The sequence below is a fragment of the Panthera onca genome, chromosome A1 (assembly GCF_046562875.1).
Source record: "Panthera onca isolate mPanOnc1 chromosome A1, mPanOnc1 haplotype 2, whole genome shotgun sequence".
Lineage (NCBI taxonomy): Eukaryota > Metazoa > Chordata > Mammalia > Carnivora > Felidae > Panthera > Panthera onca.
This window is the reverse complement of record NC_138339.1, coordinates 80,612,484-80,634,530: the sequence shown is the minus strand read 5'-3', so window position 1 is coordinate 80,634,530 and position 22,047 is coordinate 80,612,484. Positions and strand designations below refer to the sequence as shown.

The window sequence follows — 22,047 nt, the reverse complement described above, 5'->3', positions numbered from 1 at the left end:
CCCAAAAGGTGCCCTCCTCAATACCCATCACCCACCCTGCCCTCCCTCCCACCCTGCCCTCCCTCCCACCCCCCATCAACCCTCAGTTTGTTCTCAGTTTTTAACAGTCTCTAATGCTTTGGCTCTCTCCCACTCTAACCTCTTTTTTTTTTTTTTTTTTTTCCTTCCCCTCCCCCATGGGTTTCTGTTATGTTTCTCAGGATCCACATAAGAGTGAAACCATATGGTATCTGTCTTTCTCTGTATGGCTTATTTCACTTAGCATCACACTCTCCAGTTCCATCCATGTTGCTACAAAAGGCCATATTTCATTTTTTCTCATTGCCACGTAGTATTCCATTGTGTATATAAACCACAATTTCTTTATCCATTCATCAGTTGATGGACATTTAGGCTCTTTCCATAATTTGGCTATTGTTGAGAGTGCCGCTATAAACATTGGGGTACAGGTGCCCCTATGCATCAGTACTCCTGTATCCCTTGGATAAATTCCTAGCAGTGCTATTGCTGGGTCATAGGGTAGGTCTATTTTTAATTTTCTGAGGAACCTCCACACTGCTTTCCAGAGTGGCTGCACCAATTTGCATTCCCACCAACAGTGCAAGAGGGTTCCTGTTTCTCCACATCCTCTCCAGCATCTATAGTCTCCTGATAGGAAATACCACTTTTAATGAAGTAGCGTAAAACTGTTTTTGTTTACCTAGTAAACAGGGTTTGTATGTTAATTTGATAAATATGCTAACTAACTGTGGTTTTTGCTTGTTTTCCCATTCAACAAGGTAAAATGTTAAAATTTTCATTTTCATTTTAGAGTTAATTTACACAAATTTTTTGTAAGTCTTTAATTTGAATATAGTTTGTTTTACCTAATAACTGCATTTTTAAGTAATTATAATCTGGCTAAAGGGGATGAAGCTGACAATTTAATTATTAGAAAATTCTTGACAGTATAAATATTGTGTTGGTTAGTAGGATTTTTTGCTTTGTTTTCCCCACAGTGGTTTGGTAATCTAGTAACAATGGAGTGGTGGAACGATCTATGGCTAAATGAAGGGTTTGCTACTTTCATGGAGTATTTCTCCTTGGAAAAAATATTCAAAGAGCTTTCTAGTGTAAGTATACCGTTTATTAGACGTGCTATAAATCATATTTGCCCCGTATTTTATAGTCATTTGGAGTGCTGAAAATGTTTCTAGAAAGATACAATAAAATTGACACTTGTTACTGATAGCTTATACCTCTTGAGATTTGACAGTGAAAATTAAGCTTTTACTTATTGATATATTTCATTGAAAGCTGAAATTATGTGCAATTATTTCACACTTTGTTAAGATGAACATTTAAAATCGCTTTACTACATTTTATTTCCAATAGATGTGGCTCTTCTTGAAGGAATTTAAATTAAGTTGAAAAGCCTTTTTAGCAAAACAAAACTTTTTATCCTTTGTATAAAGAGAGAAAAAAAATAAGACATTTTGTAGCAATACTCTCTCCCTGTTATCACTGTGATCATTCTTGTAACAGTGATAACATAGGTTCATACAGACAAATAATTTGCCCTGTTAAGGTACCAACCATATTTGTGCCCTTTTCAATGACTTGGGACATCGTTCTGTCATAGGGAGTGTAATACTGTTGTTACTGTGTTCCTAGACTTCCTGGGGAAAGGCAATGGTATGACAGGTATTGCCAAATAATCCAAGCAATAGGTGGGAAAGTATAAAGATCCCGTTCACCCTTAAAATCCTGTGACATTCTATTAAACTTCCTAAATATACGATCCAAGACTGCTTCAAAACAGGGATACTCTTAAGAGCTTTCAATTTGAAATTTTTGTGTAAGTCCAGTTCAAAAACTTCAGGTAAGTAGAAGGAACTTATTTTTAGCTAGAATACTAAGCAAAGTATTCTAAATCTATGTATGTGACTTAATTAAGCAACCAGATACACAGTTTCACCACTGGGTGGTGCCCAGAATGTTTAAAACCTTCTAATGTATATTCTGGGGGAGCTCATCTGCTGAGCTATCGAAGAATTCTATTTAAGTATTATATTTTACTTCAAATGAACCTCAGTGAAGGGAAATGTATATTATCTTAATAGAAACCTGGACTACATATGAGAAATGAGCTTAAGGACCAGTTTTTATTTTTGCTTTTTAATTGTAAATGTTATTTTAAAAGTACACACTAACCATCTTAGAATATTTACTTCGAATACCTGGATTTGGCACATTTGGTCGCTTTAATAGTAGATTCTTAATTAATCCTTATGCTGTGGGTTAGGAAATAATAATGTTTTTCATATGGTCAGGATGTTATCATTGTATTTTTAAATGTAAGGAATATGAATGAAAGTCTCTCTATGCTTACACTTTCAAAAGCCTATTTTCTGAAGTTTAGTAAAGATGGGTATTTTTTAATAATGACCTTAAACAGGTAATTAATCTAATTCATATAAATAATTACTATATTTTCCTTTGCCTTTGATAATGTTCATGGTTTCATAATCTGTTTGATGTTTTTGCTAGTATGAAGATTTCTTAGATGCTCGATTTAAAACCCTGAAGAAAGATTCCTTGAATTCATCTCATCCAATATCATCATCTGTTCAGTCTTCAGAACAGATCGAAGAAATGTTTGATTCTCTTTCCTATTTTAAGGTACCGCTCTACACATCAACTACCTGGAGTGGGTTTCAAATTAATTTCATATGTGAGCAAGCTTCATGATTTAAATTATTTTAAGCATTAAAACTAGATTATTTTAAAGATTAGAGATTACTTTAAGATTATTTTCAGGTATACGTTTAAACTGTAAGATGTTTGCTTCTATTTAAATCTTGGTTTTAACTTTTTCTGGGTCTTTCTTTCTCTGATTTAAGTTCTTCTGACTGGTATAGTGAGTGGGTAATCAGATAATATAGCAACATATCTTTTAAAGTTGGTTCAGTCTCTGGATCTATAGGTAGAATATGTCCAGGGAAGGTCCTAAGCAAGCCCTTAGCTGTGTTATTGAGGATTGAAAGATGTTCAAAGTCACAGTTGCCAAAACTCAAAAACAAAAAGAGTATTTAAGAATTGAGAACTAGATTGCAGGATCAGAAGCACAGACTCCAGGTTTGGGAGTGAAGCAAAAACAGAAAACTGGAAACCTGATTAGGATTGCCATAGGTCAGAGAACAGAACAATGCCTCTCACAGTTGTGGTGGGAGGTGTGAACGTTAGGACTTACTTACCTCCTTACTCTGGCTGCCAAATTAATTGATTAATAAATGAATTCCTCCACTGGACAGAGAAAACACACAAAACACCTGAGATACAAACCATATCTTCAAGAAACTCAAAGTTTAGGTGGTAGGTACTTGTGAAGCACTAAGAGATGATATGTGCTGAATGAATGGTACAGATTTTTTTTACCTAGGTTTATGAAGAGAACTTTTTTGTAGGAAAATGGAAATGGAAGGGAATTAAATAATAAAAAGATATGGATAAAGAGGAATGGTAAGTGTTGAGTATGGCAGGAATGGGACAATAAGGTCTACAAAGAGACAGTTCAGGAATACTGATGGGCAGGACATTTTTGTTTAGGGAATAAATGCTTGATTGTGGTGGAAGCCATAAATGGAGTAGGGGAAAGATAGAAAAGGAGCTTGGGGCAGTTGTAGAAGGTTCTAAACGCCATCAGGAATCTGGACTTTTTTTGTAAGCATTGGGAAGCTTTAGAAGATTTTTCAGAGGAATTACTTGATTAAAGTTACTATTTATGAAAACTAATTTGTTCCAGCTTGTAGATTTAAGTGGAGAGAGAACTAAAGTCAGGAAATTGCTGCTAACGTCCAAGCATGACGTGGTAAAGGATGAAATTAGGAGTGGTAGTGAAAGTGGAAGAAAAATGATGAGTGTAAAAAAACATGGGCTGGAGGGAAGTTCTTGAAGGATTTAGTGATAGGGTAAGACAGGTAAAGAAAGGGAGACATGTTTTCCAGGTTCACACCTGACTGACATGGAAAATGGTAGTATTGTTAACAAATAAGAAATAAGGAGTTTAATTAGCTATATTAAATATATTCCAGTTGGAGATACTGCTATGATTTTTAAAGCCTATATGGGATCTGTCGATAAAATTTTAAAACTTGTGGTTCTGTTCTTATACAGAACTGTCGCTTCAAGATTTGTTCTTACAGAGCTCTGTCGTCCTCTGACCGCCATCCCCTAAACCCCAAATTCATTGTCTTATCATGTGGTCTCCACAGCATACCTAACCCCTGTCAATATGGTAACTACTTATTTCATGATTGGAAATCTGGCAAATACCCCACATAACTGAGAAAAGTAGGATATTTTACCAATGTTATGTACAAGAACAAGTGTCACTAGGGAAATGTGTTTGACAGATATATTCTATTTGGGTTTTTTAATCTCCAAGCCTAATTCTCATGTAGATTGTCTCTTGAGGAGATCAAGTAGGAAGTAAACTTAGAAAGAAAAGAAAAAAAAAAAAAAAAGGTCTGAAATGTAAATGCCAGGGGCCACCAAAATGAGGTGGTTCCGTGCAAGATGAGGATCCAGGGAGAGAGTGAGAGTGATGGCCAGTGAATAGGGGGAGGATGAAGAGTGCCTCCCAAGGCTCAGTGCAGAAAGACTTCAAAGGATGAGTGAGTGATCAGTCATTCAGATGCCACTAGCAGGTTAAGATGAGCCTGGGAATTGATGTTGGTTTCAAGACAGCATGAAGTTCATCAGTGACCTTGATAAAACCACTTCTGGGGGCACCTGGGTGGCTCAGTCGGTTAAGCGGCCGACTTCGGCTCAGGTCATGATCTCGCAGTCCGTGAGTTCCAGCCCCGCGTCGGGCTCTGTGCTGACAGCTCAGAGCCTGGAGCCTGTTTCAGATTCTGTGTCTCCCTCTCTCTCTGACCCTCCCCCGTTCATGCTCTGTCTCTCTCTGTCTCAAAAATAAAATAAAACATTAAAAAATAAAAAAAAAAAGCCACTTCTAGCAGAGTGATGGTTGGAAGATTGCCTTAAAGAAAATGGAGATGGCAACTGCAGACAGCTCTTTGAGGAGTTTACTACAAAGAGGGAAATAAGAAATAGGGTGATAACTAGAAGAGACATGGAGTTAAAAAAAGGAAGGCCATCTTTTATTTGTTTTAAAGGAGGAATGAATGTTGCATAATTTTGTTAATGGGAATGTAATAGTAGGGAAAGTTGGTCATGCAGGAGTGAAAGGGATCTGTTGGGAACAAGAATGAGTACTTAAATTTATAGAACAAGTAACACCATGAAGCATGATACAGAAATAAGCGAGTAATAGCTATTAAATTCAGTTACGTGTATCTGATAATCTTGACCTAATATTGCTACATTTTTACCAGAAGTGAAATTCAAAGACTATTTGAATTCCTTTTGTGTACTAGGTGTTGTTTTAGTCTCTGAAATTGAGCTTTGCAGTGTTGCCCTCAATTATCATACACTCTAGAAGAGGAAATAAAGATATATCTATCTAAATATATATTAAATATATATCTGTAGCAGATGAAGGAAGTGATACAAATTGCCCTTGAAGATGGAGAAATATTTCTATCTTAAATCAGGAAAGGCTTCACAAAGGTGTTTTTGGAAACGATGGCATGCACTTCAATGACTATATAGCATGGCCTTAATAGTTGTATGCTGGATTCTGAATTATTAGTGTATGCTTATTGCCCTATACATTCATTAGTTCCAAACATATTTGAAGTAACTCTGCAGGAAGAAGAGAGATCTTGGTTATTTTAGCAACATGATATATTAAAATTGGAAATTGATGCATTCCCAAGTAGAGAGGCTTTTGAGAGTTCTGCTTTTTTATTGTCTCCTGCAGTGAACCCATGAATTCAACTGGTACTTTTTTTTTTCAATATATGAAATTTATTGTCAAATTGGTTTCCATACAACACCCAGTGCTCATCCCAAAAGGTGCCCTCCTCAATACCCATCACCCACCCACCCCTCCCTCCCAACCCCCCATCAACCCTCAGTTTGTTCTCAGTTTTTAAGAGTCTCTTATGCTTTGGCTCTCTCCCACTCTAACCTCTTTTTTTTTTTTTCCTTCCCCTCCCCCATGGGTTTCTGTTAAGTTTCTCAGGATCCACATAAGAGTGAAAACATATGGTATCTGTCTTTCTCTGTATGGCTTATTTCACTTAGCATCACACTCTCCAGTTCCATCCATGTTGCTACAAAGGGCCATATTTCGTTCTTTCTCATTGCCCTGTAGTACTCCATTGTGTATATAAACCATAATTTCTTTATCCATTCATCAGTTGATGGACATTTAGGCTCTTTCCATAATTTGGCTATTGTTGAGAGTGCTGCTATAAACATTGGGGTACAAGTGTCCCTATGCATCAGCACTCCTGTATCCCTTGGGTAAATTCCTAGCAGTGCTATTGCTGGGTCATAGGGTAGGTCTATTTTTAATTTTCTGAGGAACCTCCACACTGTTTTCCAGAGTGGCTGCACCAATTTGCATTCCCACCAACAGTGCAAGAGGGTTCCCGTTTCTCCACATCTTCTCCAGCATCTATAGTCTCCTGATTTGTTCATTTTGGCCACTCTGACTGGCGTGAGGTGATATCTGAGTGTGGTTTTGATTTGTATTTCCCTGATGAGGAGCGACGTTGAGCATCTTTTCATGTGCCTGTTGGCCATCCGGATGTCTTCTTTAGAGAAGTGTCTATTCATGTTTTCTGCCCATTTCTTCACTGGGTTATTTGTTTTTCGGGTGTGGAGTTTGGTGAGCTCTTTATAGATTTTGGATACTAGCCCTTTGTCCGATATATCATTTGCAAATATCTTTTCCCATTCCGTTGGTTGCCTTTTAGTTTTGTTGGTTGTTTCCTTTGCTGTGCAGAAGCTTTTTATCTTCATAAGGTCCCAGTAATTCATTTTTGCTTTTAATTCCCTTCAACTGGTACTTTAAGCATTGGGGACAGGGATAGGGATTCAACAGAAAATTTGGCATGTTTTTCTATTAAAGATATATTCACAAACACTTAGCTTTTTAACATAACACTGAAACAGTAACTGATAAACCACATAAAAATGGCTCATAGTAGAATTAGTGCACATGGGAATCTGCTCCATTATTCTTTTGTCAAATCCTTTAAAATAATTTTTAAAGACAATTTGAACATAGTTCACATCAGATTATATGATACTAAATAACAGTGTATTATAACTATGTTCTATAGTGCAAGTTTATACTTAGCATGATTGTATTTTGAATTTTAGATTGTCAATTCTATAAACCGATTGTAGTCCATTATTTTCCACCCCCTTCTCACTATTTTTTTTTTTAATTAAACAGGGAGCCTCTCTCTTGTTGATGCTGAAAACTTATCTTAGTGAGGATGTATTCCAAAATGCTGTTGTCTTTTACCTGCATAGTCATAGCTATGCATCCATTAAAAGTGATGATCTGTGGGATAGTTTTAATGAGGTAAGTGACCTGGATATTTTATTTAGTTCTTAAGAAAGAGAAGAGTTCTTCTATTTATATTCTTATCAAGTATATAAATAAGCTATAGTACCAAGGATATTTAAGACAGAGGCGGATGGAACACAGAATTAAAGGTCAAGAAACGGAAATACTAGCCTTGAAATTATTGTGTGTAGCCTTGTATAACCATTTTTGTTCTATACCTTAGTCTCCATTCCTATTTAGTAGGAAAGTTGTCTTTTCTGAATTAATATATATTACTATATTCATTATTTGATTTTTTTCAAAAATCTATTTTCCTTTTCTCAGGCTTTTGCATTTTCCTCCCATTCATGATTTTTTCCCTACACTCTGCCCTATAAAGCCTCCTCTCATTTGTGGCCATACTCTTTCCTAGAAGCCCATGTTTGTAGAGAATCTATCACAAGCTGGCTGCCATGAGCTGAATATTGCCCTTGGATCGTTTTGCTGTTTGGATTTTGTTGTGCCTGCAGATGTTCTAACAAGCAGTGTAATTAGGTGCCAGTTAGGCTTTAGAGCAGTGCGTGAACCCATCCTCCATGGTGCATGTATGCCGACGGCATAGTCCTTACAAGTGTTTAGGTTTGTCATTTCCCTGATCCAGATCAATGGTTCTTAATGTTTTGGAAGATCATAGACATATTTGAAACCGTGATAAAAATTCTGGACATATTCCCCAGTAAAACCACATATTCACAATATCACACAAAGTTTCAAAGTTTTAGGGGCTCTGAAATTAAGAACTCCTACTCTAAATCTTTTCCATATACCCTTTCTCCTTCCTTGTCTTATCTCAAACCTTGTGTTTTCTAGCCGCTAACCCTGGTGCTCAGAAGATACACCTTTCCTTCTCTCTTTGAAAAGGTGGATTATTCCTTGATACTTAAGAGTTGCTTCCAAATCACTGTTGTTTTTTTCTCTTATCGTATGGTAACATTTCAGTTGAAAGCCACATTATTTACTTTATACCCATATTATCTCCTGACATTTAGAATATATTTCTTCCTTTCTGACTGACTTCAGCTTCTGCACCCATAGTGTTTTCCTATCCCAACCTCGTTCTTAACATTATCCTCAGGTTTGTCAGCCTCCACATCATATGCACTGGCCTCTTCATTTCTGTTCTGTTTTGAAGACCCAAAGGTGCCTTGCTTTTGGGAAAGCTTGTTTTCTTCCCAGTCCCTTATCCAGAAATGAATAGATTAGAGCCATGAGAAATGTAATATTAATATTGCAATGAGTTTGGATATATTTGATCCATCCTTTTCTGCTTTAAATAAATGGGCATATGGAGACTGAGGTTAAGGCTGCCATAGTAGAGTGGTACTGTTACCAAACAAAGTACTTAATGATTTTAGTTGCTTGCAATTCACATCCATATGTAGTCTAGAAGAATGATTTGAATGATAAGGTTACCTCACCTGCTTTAAAGAGATAGTTTTTCTAAAATGTCTTCTTAATCATTGATACCAGATGTCTTTAGGGGATGGTGGGCTTTAGAGGGTCTATGAACCTGACACTGGATTCTAGATTTTGCAGATAAGTTGATGTAATTTCTGGGAGAAAGGGTCTGTGACTGTCAAAACAGTTAACCACTGTTCTCTGGAGAAACTTAAAGTTGAGGCAGCTGATGTGTTTATATCTTATTCTGCTGCTGCTTTCTGGCACTCGCACAGAATTAGTTCTTCCAAAGGTGAATGTCAACATTTACAAAAGTTTAACTCCATATTCATGCTTCTGTTTTTATGTTAACATTACATGTAGTCTTCATAGAATGTGGTAGGCAGAGAGGGAAAGGTTTTGTTTTTAAGCAAAAATAATTCTTTTATATATATATATATATATATATATATATATATATATATATATATATGTATACACACACATATAGGTCACAAACAAAACACTAGATGTAAAGAAAATGATGAAAACCTGGACCCTGCAAAAAGGATTTCCTTTAGTGACTGTCCAAAGAAAAGGAAAGGAACTTCATGTACAACAAGAAAGATACTTTTTAAATGTGAAGCCTGAAATTCAGCCTTCAGATGCAAGGTGTGTTCCTGCTTTTTCTTCCTGTTATCTATCTCTTTTGTATCCTTGAGTTAAAGTATTTTGTAATCACAATCTCTTAAGAAACCTAAGAAGATTATCTTTTTCTGGAAATAGCTTGAAAAATTCTCCTTCCTGCCAAAAAGGGGGGGGGGGGGGAAGACCCAACAAATTATGTGTAAATGACTGAGCACTGACTGAACTACTGGAAAGATTAATCTTCCAATATTTTCTTTTTACAGCTATCTCTGGCATATTCCACTATCCTATGTCACTGAGGGAAGAAATTACTCAAAATATCCATTGGTATTTTTACTGGACAAGAAATCAGGTTTGACTATAATTAACTCTTTTCTGAGAAGAAATTGAAAACAGTATATTTTTTAGAAATCTGACCAAGCAGCAGAAGGAGATTTTACTTTGCAAAGTGCATACTCTTTGAACTGGTTTTATGAGTCATCTATACAAGATGTGACTAAAGTGACACTGATTCCATGTCTCACGTTATCAAGTCAGTCATTCTTATTCATGTGAAATAAAGTACAAAAAGTTGCACTGTGTTTTTATATCCTAGATAAATATTTGTTGTTACAAAGAAGTAGTACAGGTAGAGCAGTCTCTTGAAGTATATGCTCTGCTGTTCACTCTTTAGGGGTGAGCTTGGGCAACTGCATTCCACAAGCATCGTAGATGATTCTTGCGCATAATAAAGGTTGATCATGATCCAGATTTATAGTAAGTAAGCATTACAAAATGTCCTGTGAATATAAGACACATTTTTGGTAGTAAGAAAATGGGCAAGAAATTATGTTTGTAAGGAAGCAGATAGGAAAATGTAAAGATGATGTATGTTGACCCACAAGGAGCCTATAAAAAACAATTGAAATGTAGTTTCTGACCATTTGTTAAATACCACTATGAATCCCACACCATGTATCCTCTTAATCCATGTCCTGAAACAATATGAAGACCTTGGGCTCTGCAGGAACCCTTAGTGATACTCTAGATTTATGGAAAGGGAAAATTTCTTGTTTGAATTTGTATCTGGTGGTCAAGCCTCTGTTTTTTGAGGGAGGAGTGTAGCCTAGTAGTTAACAGGCTATACTTTGGAGCCAGGTTATCTGGTGCACTGGTATGATTGTAGGTGGTCATGTGACTTCCTGAGCCTCATTCCCTCAGCTACTGAGTGGAGACAGTGATCGTATTTATAGTGTTACCGTGAGGATGGGGTTAATTTATGTGAAGTACCTAGAATAATGTCTGGCATTTTGTTATTGTTATTATTGAAAAAAAAATCTTCACACACAGTATTATCCATATTACATGAAATCTAGAAAATGGAGAACAAATCACCTTGCCACAACTATTATCATGATTACTTCTTTTGAGTCATTTTTAAAATATTTTTTACTTAGTTGATACCATTGTGTATAAGTGATTTTTATATCTTGCCTTTTTTTAAAACAAAAAACTTAACACATATGATATTTGACTTGATCTTTACTGCTAGACACTTGACTCACCATTTGTCTCTTAAAAAAAATGTCTCAGTAGAAATTTAGGGTCTTAAATGTTTTGTTATTGTATGAAGTTCTTCATAAGAATGCTTCTCAGAAATGAAGACTGTTATTTTTTGTGATTTAGTACACATTTCTAAATTGCCCTTCAGTTATGTGGTAATAATTTGTAATGCCAGTTGAAATACAGGTGTGTGCCAGTTGAATTGCATTTTCACTAGAGTGGAGTGTTAAAACAGTCTCATTATTTGAAATGCTAAGAACATTTCATAATGTTGTATCTTTGATTAATATCACAGCCAGAAGTGTAAGGAAGGGCAGCCTTCTTTGATGAAAACAAAACTTCCAAGTGGCCTTGGAAGGATAGACCCTGACTTAAGAGACAACAAATAATCCCATCTCCATTTTTGGACCGATAAGGAAAATTTTCAAACCTCCCAGTAGTAGATAAGTTTTTTGGTAGTATTAGAAATAATAGGACAATGAGAAATCTGCTTTTATGTGCCCATAATTTTTAGCTCAGTTTGTGTGTGTTTCTTAAATTCTTTTTGAGATTCACACCCCAAAGCCTAGCTCAAGTTTTCATGCTATAGCCTTTTCTCCCTAAGCCTGTACCTGGCACTCCGTGCTTCTGCTGTTCAAAAGTGGTTTTGGCAAGTCAAACGTGCTATACTGCCTCTTGTCTCTGGGCCTTTGCAGATGCTGTTTTCTTGACTGGAAGAACACTCTTGCCTTTCCACCTCCTCGATTTATTGCTATTCATCCTTCAGGTCTCAATGTGCCCATTGCTTGCTCCAGGAAGCTCCAGAAAGGCAGAGATCATGGCTATATGAATCACTTTTGTGACTTTAGCACCCAATAGGCACACAAAATTTTTTTGAATGAATAAATTTTAGTTTGTAATTAAGTCACTCAATATCAAATCTCACTGTAAAAAGTTTTAGGAAAAGAACATTTAGAGCCTGATGAAATGATATCTTCTTTTCCCTTCATTTGGAAATATTCTTAATAAAGAGGAATATACAAAATGTACTATAATTGGTTTAATCTGGAGCTGGAACTGAGCCAATAGATGATGAAAGCAGTGCCTGTTACTTTCTCTTCTCAACTGTTACTTCCCTTGCTGCTGCTGTTTTAATTCCTGGCAGTTCCAGTTTTGAGTGTCCACACTGAAAATGTTCTGTCCTCACAAAAAATTGTGTTGACCCTGAGGACAGTTGAGTCTTCTTGGTTCTTAATGCTCAAGTGAGAAGCACTCTTATTTTAATTGCATCTTAATTGTTTTCTATTCTAAAAAGAAATGTAGCAGAGACAGTGACTATAGAGGCTAATTTTTTGACTTTAGTACATTGTGTTAACGTGGTGGTTTGTTAAATCTGTAGTATATTTCCATGTGTTGTAAGGCCAGGGTTGCTGGCTTAGTACAAAGCATTCAGTCAAATATAGGAATTTATATTTAATCAAGATTTTTGTCACTCTTCCCCACATACATGAATTTGGAATGATTAACAGTTGTTGTGCATAAGAAAGTCTGAAAGGGGCCATTTTTTCAGGCCACATATTGAGGAAATTACACTAAAATAGTGTCTTTTTCTCCCTTCCCTTCCTTTTTCCCTCTCCCCTTTTCCCTCTCTATCCCCTCCCTCATCCATATCTTACTCAGACCTAAGCTCTTTAACTATAGGAAATCTTTATATTACATCTAACTTGAAACATGATATCCCTGTGCCAGAAATATTTATCTGAAACTAAAAGACATGCCATTGTCTTTGAATGAAAGGCATTTGGAAAAAAAAAAAAAATAAGGAAGGGCATATAATTAAGGTATTTATCATGTGCCATCCTTTGAGCTTGCCTGTTTCCCCCTAGTAAAATAAAGGAGAATAAAAGGGCATTGGAGAAAGGAATGCTTTTGAACAAGAGAGGATGCAGTTTAAATGCATGTATCATGCTAACCCTCTGGAGCAAGCTACACAGGAAAATTTTCAACTTTGTTGTAAAAGCTTGTTTTCTGTTTCTGTGCTTCAATGTTTCTGTTTAAAACAGTAGTTGATTTTCAAAACTCATTGACAAATGGTTTTTAAAATCACTACTAAATTACTTCATCTGCTTCTGCCATATAAGATTGGAGTTACTCTTTTTTAATACTCAGTGGACTGTGAAAATTGAACTCTTAATCTGTTAATGATTATAATGAATTAAAAACATATGAGGGTAGCCTCATCCACTTTTGAGCTGCAGGATGTAGTTACCTCCCTTGTGTGCAAAGCTATTATTTTTTGATACCTGTGGTTTTAAGGTCCTTCATTCTGGATCATTCAGAAGACCTGAAAGAGACTAGTATGTTGATTCTTTAAATGATACCTCTTCTCTCCATGCTGTTGGCTGCACTGCTTTATATTCTGTCATCGAGATGACAGTAACAATTTCAAGTACACTCCCAGCTGCCCCTTTCCTCTCTACTGTCTGGAGTTGGCTAAGTTTATAACATGGCAAATTGCTTATCAGCCAAAATACACTGTATTTCAGTATTGTCCTACATCCATCCAGTGGAAGAATTGCCATATTTATCATTTCTTGCCTCCATTTTTTGGGAAAGGGAGATTTGGAGCTCTTTAGTCCTTCTTCCCAAGGGCCTTTCTTGATAAAAGCTCGACAGGAAATTGTGTTTGTAACCTGGAGAATGTCAATATTTTTGCCATACTTAATGATAAAGTTAATTTCATTAGTCATCATTTTGTTAAAATAGCTCCAACCTGGAGCAGCTACTTTGTCATCACAATTATTCCTTAGAACTTCCTTCTGCTCCACAAAAAAGAATCAATCCTATTAACGTAATCGATCTTTCCCATCTGCTGCTGTGTCAGCAATATGGGTAATTTTTTAGTGAACAAGACTGATTATCTGGTATTTCATATTAATACATGATCAGAATGTAAGTCTTTTCCATCATAAACATCCTTTGTAGTTTCAGTAGAATTGGAGTACTAAAATATTAAGAGAATTTGATAAATTTTAATAATTCTTGCTTTTGAAGTTGATAAACCCTGAGACTTCAGGTACCAAAGGGTTTAAATGTATTTCTAAAGCATTTTATGTGCAAAAACCATCATACAGAGTTGTTTTGACAGTAAAAATTTTAAGACAGCCTAAATATTTCCGAAGAGGAGGTTGGTTAAACTGTGGTAGGTTTTTTAAATGGAATTTTATGAAGTTATTTGAATATTGCTTATGAAGATAATGGAAAAATGGCTGTGGTTGAAATCTGGTAGGTAAAAAAGCAGTACAAAAATAAACGCACATCTATCCACTGTATGAAATATTACATCATTTAAGATGTGTATAGGAAAGGTCTTGGCAGGAAATATACCCCACAATGCTATCACTGGCAGACTGTAGATTATTTTCCTTATCTCTACTCCTCTTATATAATTTTTAAAAATTAGTACTCCTTTATTTATTTATTTGAGAGAGACCATGCAGGTGGTGGGAGGAGTAGAGGGACAGAGAGAGAATCTTAAGCAGGCTATGAGCTCAGCACAGAGTCTCATGTAGGGCTCAAATCCACAACCCCTGGGATCATGACCTAAGCTGAAATCAAGAGTCAGACGCTCAACCAGCTGAGCCACCCAGGCACCCCTAATACTCTTTACTTTAAGAGGACTACTCCTGAAACCATTATTAGCCTACATGTTAACTAATTTGGCTTTAAATAAAATTTTAAAAAAATTGGGAGGAAAACTTATAAACATCTTTCAAACCCTATGTAGATTTCTTTTGAAAGCATTTGCCGTGGCATAGTTATCTTGTTCACTTATTTAGTAACTCACCAAGTATTTTTTGAGTACCTGCTAAGAGCAGTGTTCTGGGCACTGAGGGATTAGCATTAAACAGAATGGTAAGGTAATGGACCTATATTCTAATAAATAGTAAATCTTAAGATGCTTAGAAGCATACCCTTAACTATTATATTAAATCCAAGCCTTGTTGCCAACTTTAAAGGACATTTCTTGATTAGTAACTTAAAGGATGTTAAAAATTCCTACATAGATTTTGTAGTCAGGTTTTATAGTAATATATTTTTGTCATCTTGTATTTTATAGCTCCTTATTAATTGAAATCATTCTATATAAATTTCTATGAATTCTCTCAACATTTATATATGTAATGGTAGGGGCCCCAAAAGTGCATATCACCATATTTTCTTTTTCTAGCAGTAACATTTATATGATATTCTACTTGCCTGCCTATATTAAATTGTAAGATTTTTGACAGAAGGGATATATCTGTCCAGTTCATCATTAAATAAATAATTGTTAATGAATGGTGATCTTTGCTAACATTAAAATAACTGCACTGGGAGGCAGACATTTAGTTTCTTAGTAGAATAATTAAATGTAAAAACATCCTATATTAACTTTGAAACAAACAAAATGTCCATTTAATACTTTTTCTTCCCCTGTTATCTTCTCTCTCTCTCTCTCTCTCTCTCTCTCTCTCTCATTCTTTGGTCTGTATTAGGTGTCATCAATCTTACAGAAGAAGTGCAGTGGATCAAAGTCAATACAAACATGAATGGCTATTACATTGTACACTATGCAGATGATGACTGGGAAGCACTGATCAAACAGTTGAAAACAAATCCTTATGTCCTGAGTGACAAAGACCGAGCCAACCTCATCAACAACATCTTTGAACTTGCAGGGTAGAGTGTGCTTGGTTTGGGTTTGTTCATTTTTAAACAAGTGTTATTGTGGGGGGAAAAAAACTTTAGAAAAACAGTTCAAAAGAACTGGCATATATTGCCTGTTAGGTATAATTCATTTTGGATGATTGGGAAGATATAAAATACAATCCTTGCCTTCATTGGTGTTACAATCTGTATAGAAATGTCAGCTACAAACATATCGAACAGTTAAGTAACAGTTAAGATTACAATATTAACAACCAGGACACATGTTTGCTGAATATATTGATCTAGGAGTTCAGGATTTGCTTTATTTCATGAGAGAATTCTTTTCAAGCAGCTTGGTTAGTTCTTACCCACTGGTTTGAGTGATGTCTCTGAGAGTTGGGGCCTTCTTATTTGGTTACAGCTTGCCTCCCAACTACTCTGTGCATTACAGAATCCCAAAACCAAGTGTGGTCATGACCGTATGTGTTAGATATCCTCCAGATAATAAGAGTACCAGCTTAGGTGGTTAATGGGTCTAGAGACACACAGAATATTCAAAAGTATTATTTTGGACTGCTCTTGACCTTCTTTTGGTTCATTTTTTATGAAGTAACTATATATCATCTCAGCCATCATTGTTATGATTTCTCTTATGTGGTTAATTTTTAAAATGCACTCACCGTAAATTCACAGTGGACCTTGACTTAACGAGTTTGACAAATTTCCATACAAATAACAAAATATTTTTTTTTTGATTCAGATCCTCTTTATGCCACTTGCTCTCACCTGGTAAATATATGAAATAAATAAATTAATTAATTAATTAAATAAAATTAGTACTCTTCATCTTTTCTCATCTAAGACACTGACTTATGTCTCAGTAGCATGACTCAGTAGCAATTTATAGGTAACTTAGGGAATAAAACCTGAGCTATTGTTTATCTTTCTCATGAAATGTATCTTTAACCTTGGGTCACACACATGAACTTAATCAAAGATAATAATATTTAGTCTAACTTTACAGAATGCCACTTTAAGCTTACATTTTAGTTCTTGAAGACTCACCATCTATTCCTGAAGTTTCTCAGCATGTGTATAAAGTTCATCTGCTTCTCTCAGCATATTGACTTTTCTGTTCTTTTACCCTTTAGCCTAGGCAAGGTGTCTCTTCAAAGGGCCTTTGATTTGATTGATTACCTTGGAAATGAGACCTATACCGCCCCCATCACTGAAGCCCTGTTCCAGACAGGCCTCATCTATAACCTCCTTGAAAAGCTGGGACACATGGATCTGGCCTCAAGAGTAGTTGTGAGTCTACCTTATTGCCAACTTGTCTTTGTTGCTTGCCTTTAATGTGTCATTCACAGTTCTAGGCTGTAAAGGCAGCCGGTCACGTTCCCTTTTCTTCACTCTACTAGTGGTGAAATCTTTACTTTGAATCAAAATGGCATTGCTTACCAGGAAGAATTGATAAAGGCTTAGCGTGACATGGTATTGTTTGACTATCAAAATACAGCCTTCTGACACTGCTGCCAAAATGAGATCACATGAAAAGAAAACTCTCTTCAAATCTCAGTTTATTTCTATATAATAAATGCTCAAAATGGGTCCTTTTGCAATGTGGTGTTCCCCACTGATTTCCTAGTGGTCATTATGAAATGACAGTTATGTTTGTATTGAAGAATATTCTGTTTTAGGAGTCCTTACTGATAACTGTCTTATGGATGATGATGCTGGTGGATAGATTTATCTGCAGAGCACTAAAGGAATCTTGGTAGTGGTGACTGCTTTACTTTTTTAAAACCAGTTTCTTGATCTTAACAGTTGCTGGTTTAGACACTTTAAATATTAAACTGTTGACAGAGTCTTTAAAAGCTTGGGAAGGAGAGATGAATTCTTTGTTTCATCTTGCTCTCTGAATCAGCACATTCTGACAATAAGGTTTGCTTTATGAATCAGTCAGGTTTGCCAGGGCCCAGACAAAAGGAATCTCTCAGAAAAAGGAAGAAAGTATTAGAATAGAAATGAGAATTTCTTTTAGGGTTTTGATGTTCTTACTGGTCAAAGGAATGGGTTAGATTACATCTCTCTCTCTCTCTGTGTCTCTGTCTCTATTTTTCTCTCTCTCTCTCTTTTTTTTTTTTTTTATTATTAAAAAAGAAACAACCTCCTTTCTGCCTCTTACTGTTCTGCACTTCCCCTGTTATGAGTTCTCTCATCACAGTGACGGGAGGCAGTACATGGCTGGTGGGCCATATGGAGCTTGAAAAGTACCCTTCTTCCCAAGTCTCTGATCTGACCCTAAAAGAGCCATGACTATCCTTACCCATAACTGTAATATGTAAGTTAGATGATTTCTGAGGTTTTTTCAAACTGTTAGGATTTTTATCATTCTTCTATATCATAAGGCTATCTATCACCATCGTTAATAAAAACCAGAGTCTTCAGAATGTGACTCAGCGCATAGTGTTACTCAATAAATATTGAGCAAATGAGGAAATACACCAGAAACTGGTACATTTCAGGGCTTGTTTTATTCTGCACACCATGCTTAGTGCTTAATGTAGATAACCTTGTATAATCTTCACACAATGCCAGATAGATACTTCTTTTATTTTTTAATGTTTATTTTTGAGAGAGACAGCATGAATGGGGGAGGGGCAGAGAGAGAGAGGGAGACACAGAATCCCAAGCAGGCTCCAGGGTCCAAGCTGTCAGCACAGAGCCTGACGCTGGGCTCGAACTCATGAGCCACGAGATCATGACCTGAGCTGAAGTTGGACGCTTAACTGACTGAACCACCGAGGCACACTGCCAGATAGATATTTCTACCCCCGTTATACGGATGAGGAGACTACTTAACTTCCCCAAAGTCATTTACCAAGTAAATTTTAAAGCTGAGCTTCAAACCCAGATTAGTTCCACTCTCAAACCCACCATTTGTATTATATTGCTGTATTTTAAATTAATTTGTATTCTAGCAATGTCTCTTTCAAAAGATACCTTTTTGTTGGAAAGATCAAGGCTGTTTCTTTCCTATCATTTTTTTAATTGAGATTTTAAATTAAAACAGTTTGAAAAACTTGTAGACCATGTGTTTAAGGTTTAAAATGACGGACTTACATCTAGTTCCTTGAAAATAAAGTTGTCAACTTACTATTTGAGATTTCTTTTATATGCAAAATGTTAATGACTTTTTTAATAGTATTTGTACGAATTTTCAAGAAGTATGCAAATAACATATTGATCTCTTTAGGGCTCCAACACCGACTTTCTCCTGTTAGCATATCAAAGAAATTGGCCCTTTGTTAGCCACTTCAGCAACCATAGCTGGACATGTGCATTGTTCACAGTTTGCAGCTATTATGAATCACAATACTATGAATATTCTTATACATATCTGTTGTGAATATCTGTATGCATTTCTATGGGCTGTGTCTGAAAGTGAAATTGCTGACTCATAACATATTCGTAGTTAATACTGTACTATCAAATCGTAGTTCGACATTATAGCACTTTGTGCTCCGTCAGCAATGCATGAGAATTTGAGTTCTGTTCTGGCTCTATATCCTTGCCAACACTTCGTATTAATAGTAAATCTTACTCCCTTTAGCCATTTGGTTGGGAGCATAGTGGTATTGCAATTTTGGCTTTAGTTTGTATTTCCCTAATGACTAGTGAAGATGAATTCCTTTTGATTTGTTTAATGACCATTGGAGGTACACTTTTGTTAAATGCCCAAGTCTCTGATGTTTTTTCCATTGGATATTCTGTCTTTTTCTGATCCATTTGTACAGCTCTTTGTATATTCAAGAGATGAGTCCTTTGTTGCTCTTGTACATTTACAAGTATCTTCTCCCCCTCTGGCTTGCTTTTTCAATCTCTTAATTATGCTTTTTGATTAGCGTAAATTCTTAATTTTAGTGTATGAACTCTGCCAACCCAAGGATATTCTCCTTTGTTCTCTTCTGGAGACTTTATTATTTTACCTTACACATTTAGATCTATGATCCACCTGGAATTGATTTTCGTGTATGCTGTTAGTGAGACACAAAGATTCATGTTTTTGATACAGCTATCCAGTTGGCCCAGCACCAGTGTGCTTCATTGTATACAGAGATTTTTCTCTTATTGAGTTTTTATAACTACTTTTGAGGTTATTAGTGCCATATCAAATCAACACCATTTGGGGTAGTTTTTTTTAGTTTCCTAGGGCTGCCATAATAAATTAGTAAAACCTGTTGTCTTAAAACAATAAAAACATATTCTCCCACAGTTCTGGAAGCTAGAAGGCTAAAATTGAGGTGCTGGGAGAGCAGATTGGTTCCTTCTGAGGGAAAATCTCTTCCATGCCTGTCTCCTAGCTTCAGGTGGTTGCCAGCAATCCTTGGCACTCTTTAGCTTATAGATGCATCACTGTAATTTCCGCCTCTGTCTTTACATGGCATTCTCCCTTTGTTTCCGGGTCCAAATTTCCCTGTTCTTATAAGGGCACCAGTCATTAGATTAGAGCCTACCATAATTCAGTATGACCTTACCTTAAATTGGTTAAGTCTGCAAAAACCTATTCCCAGATAAGTTTACATTCAAAGATTCTAGGCAGACCTGAATTTTGGGGGTGGGGGAGGGCACACTATTCAACCCACTATAGGTAGCAATAAATAACTACATACCACTCGTGTTTTTTGTTTTTGTTTTTTTTTTTTACTATTAAAGGATAGTGTTTGGTAGTGAATATACCATAAGAGTTAGCAGAATATTCTTGAAGCTGCCCAGCTAGTTAAATTTCATGTTGGCAGAAGCCATTCTTACACCTGCCTCTCTCCAGTCACTCTGTTGAGAGCCTAGTGTCAGAAAGCACTTGATACTTACCTCAAGCTATCTCTATGCTGTGAACATAGGTGCTAAACTCAATCTAAGAAGTTAGACATTTTGAATATTTTCTTACTGTCATGCTTGAGTAACTCTGCGTCTTCATCCTAGATGATAGTTTCCTGTTTGCTGGGCAGGCGTGTGTTTATGAAGAACATACTTCAGGGTGGGGTCCAGAGGACTGATGCTTAGAGGGCAAGAGCAGCCTTAGTGTATATGTGTGAGCCTGTGGGCCCTTTTACTGCTGTAGATGTCGTACACTTGACTGTTAATTAAAGGTCAGGTTAGCTTTAGGTCATCAAGAGGGAGAAACTGTCTCTGAAATTGTTATTCCATTCTTAGGACATTCTGATGCCATCAACACTCTCAAAATATGAAATCTGACACTATAGTTGGAGATTAGAATGGCGGGCATTTCTGAGTTCTTGGATCCAATCCTCAGATAGTATTTGTAATTAATACTGGTGTCTAATTAATTTTTTATGTTGTCACCAGAGCATTGTATAAATATATTGGTCATTTTGTTATTTAGACTGCACATGCCTACATAACACACACCTCTGAATCACATTTAGTGATGTATGCTGTGGTATGGTGGTGCATAGAGTCTGGAGGCACTTTTCAATTGTGTCAAATTGTTCACATCTGATGTTAACATCTGATCCCAGCCATATTCCTGTTTCATCGCTTACAAGTCTGTCATTCTTTTACATATGAGGGATTGTTGGGATAAACCTTTTGCAATAAAAGCTGACACTTCACATTTAAGAAGCTCACTTGACCCAAGAGAGAACTCCCTGGGCATATCAGTATAAAATTAAAGCAGTAAATCACAATGTAATACATAGTATAAGGGCCGCCACCATCTTTCCTGTCTTTTTTATTTTTAAAATCATTTTGTGTTACTGTTCTTGCATTTTATTGCATACTCTGTGTTTGTAGCTTGTCTAACCCATCTGGTTTGTTCTCTTCCCACTTGCCATTTTCATTTTATGAAATCAGGGGATTGGATTCTATTGTTTAATGAGTTTAAATTAAAAAAAAGATAATTTAGAACCATGGAAAAACAGATTCTAGGTTTGAAGTACTTGCGATATGGTTTATTAATATTAAAAATATAACCTGGATTACTTATAAAACTAAAACAGCAGGAATTTTCTGAACACAGAATTATTTCTAAAATAAAATCTTTTGCTCTATTATGTTATCATTTGAAATATATGTAAAGTCAACTATTTGAGAAATTCATCTTAACTATTTGGTATCAGAAATAATTAGTAAAATTGTACCCTATAATTCCAGTGGAGTAACTGCTTAGGAACTGGCCTTAGCATCTTCTAGAGTCAGGGTTCCCTTGCTTCCAGTGCTTTAAAGTACCTTTTTTCCCCTACTGGTTTCTTTATGTTTTAGTAAACTCTTATTAACAT

The 22,047-nt window shown here is 36.0% G+C and overlaps 1 protein-coding gene across 3 annotated transcripts in view; it reads left to right on the top strand.

Moving 5' to 3' along the window:
- Positions 1-22,047, top strand: part of LNPEP (leucyl and cystinyl aminopeptidase) — a 92,288-nt gene that overhangs the window by 56,358 nt on the left and 13,883 nt on the right. For all 3 annotated transcript variants that reach the window (XM_078447774.2, XM_078447777.2, XM_078447769.2), the window contains exons 7-13: positions 999-1,112; positions 2,530-2,661; positions 7,355-7,486; positions 9,399-9,559; positions 9,799-9,887; positions 15,595-15,778; positions 16,900-17,056. In XM_078447774.2, the coding sequence (XP_078303900.1) occupies positions 999-1,112; positions 2,530-2,661; positions 7,355-7,486; positions 9,399-9,559; positions 9,799-9,887; positions 15,595-15,778; positions 16,900-17,056 (969 nt within the window). The remainder of the gene's footprint in view (positions 1-998; positions 1,113-2,529; positions 2,662-7,354; positions 7,487-9,398; positions 9,560-9,798; positions 9,888-15,594; positions 15,779-16,899; positions 17,057-22,047) is intronic.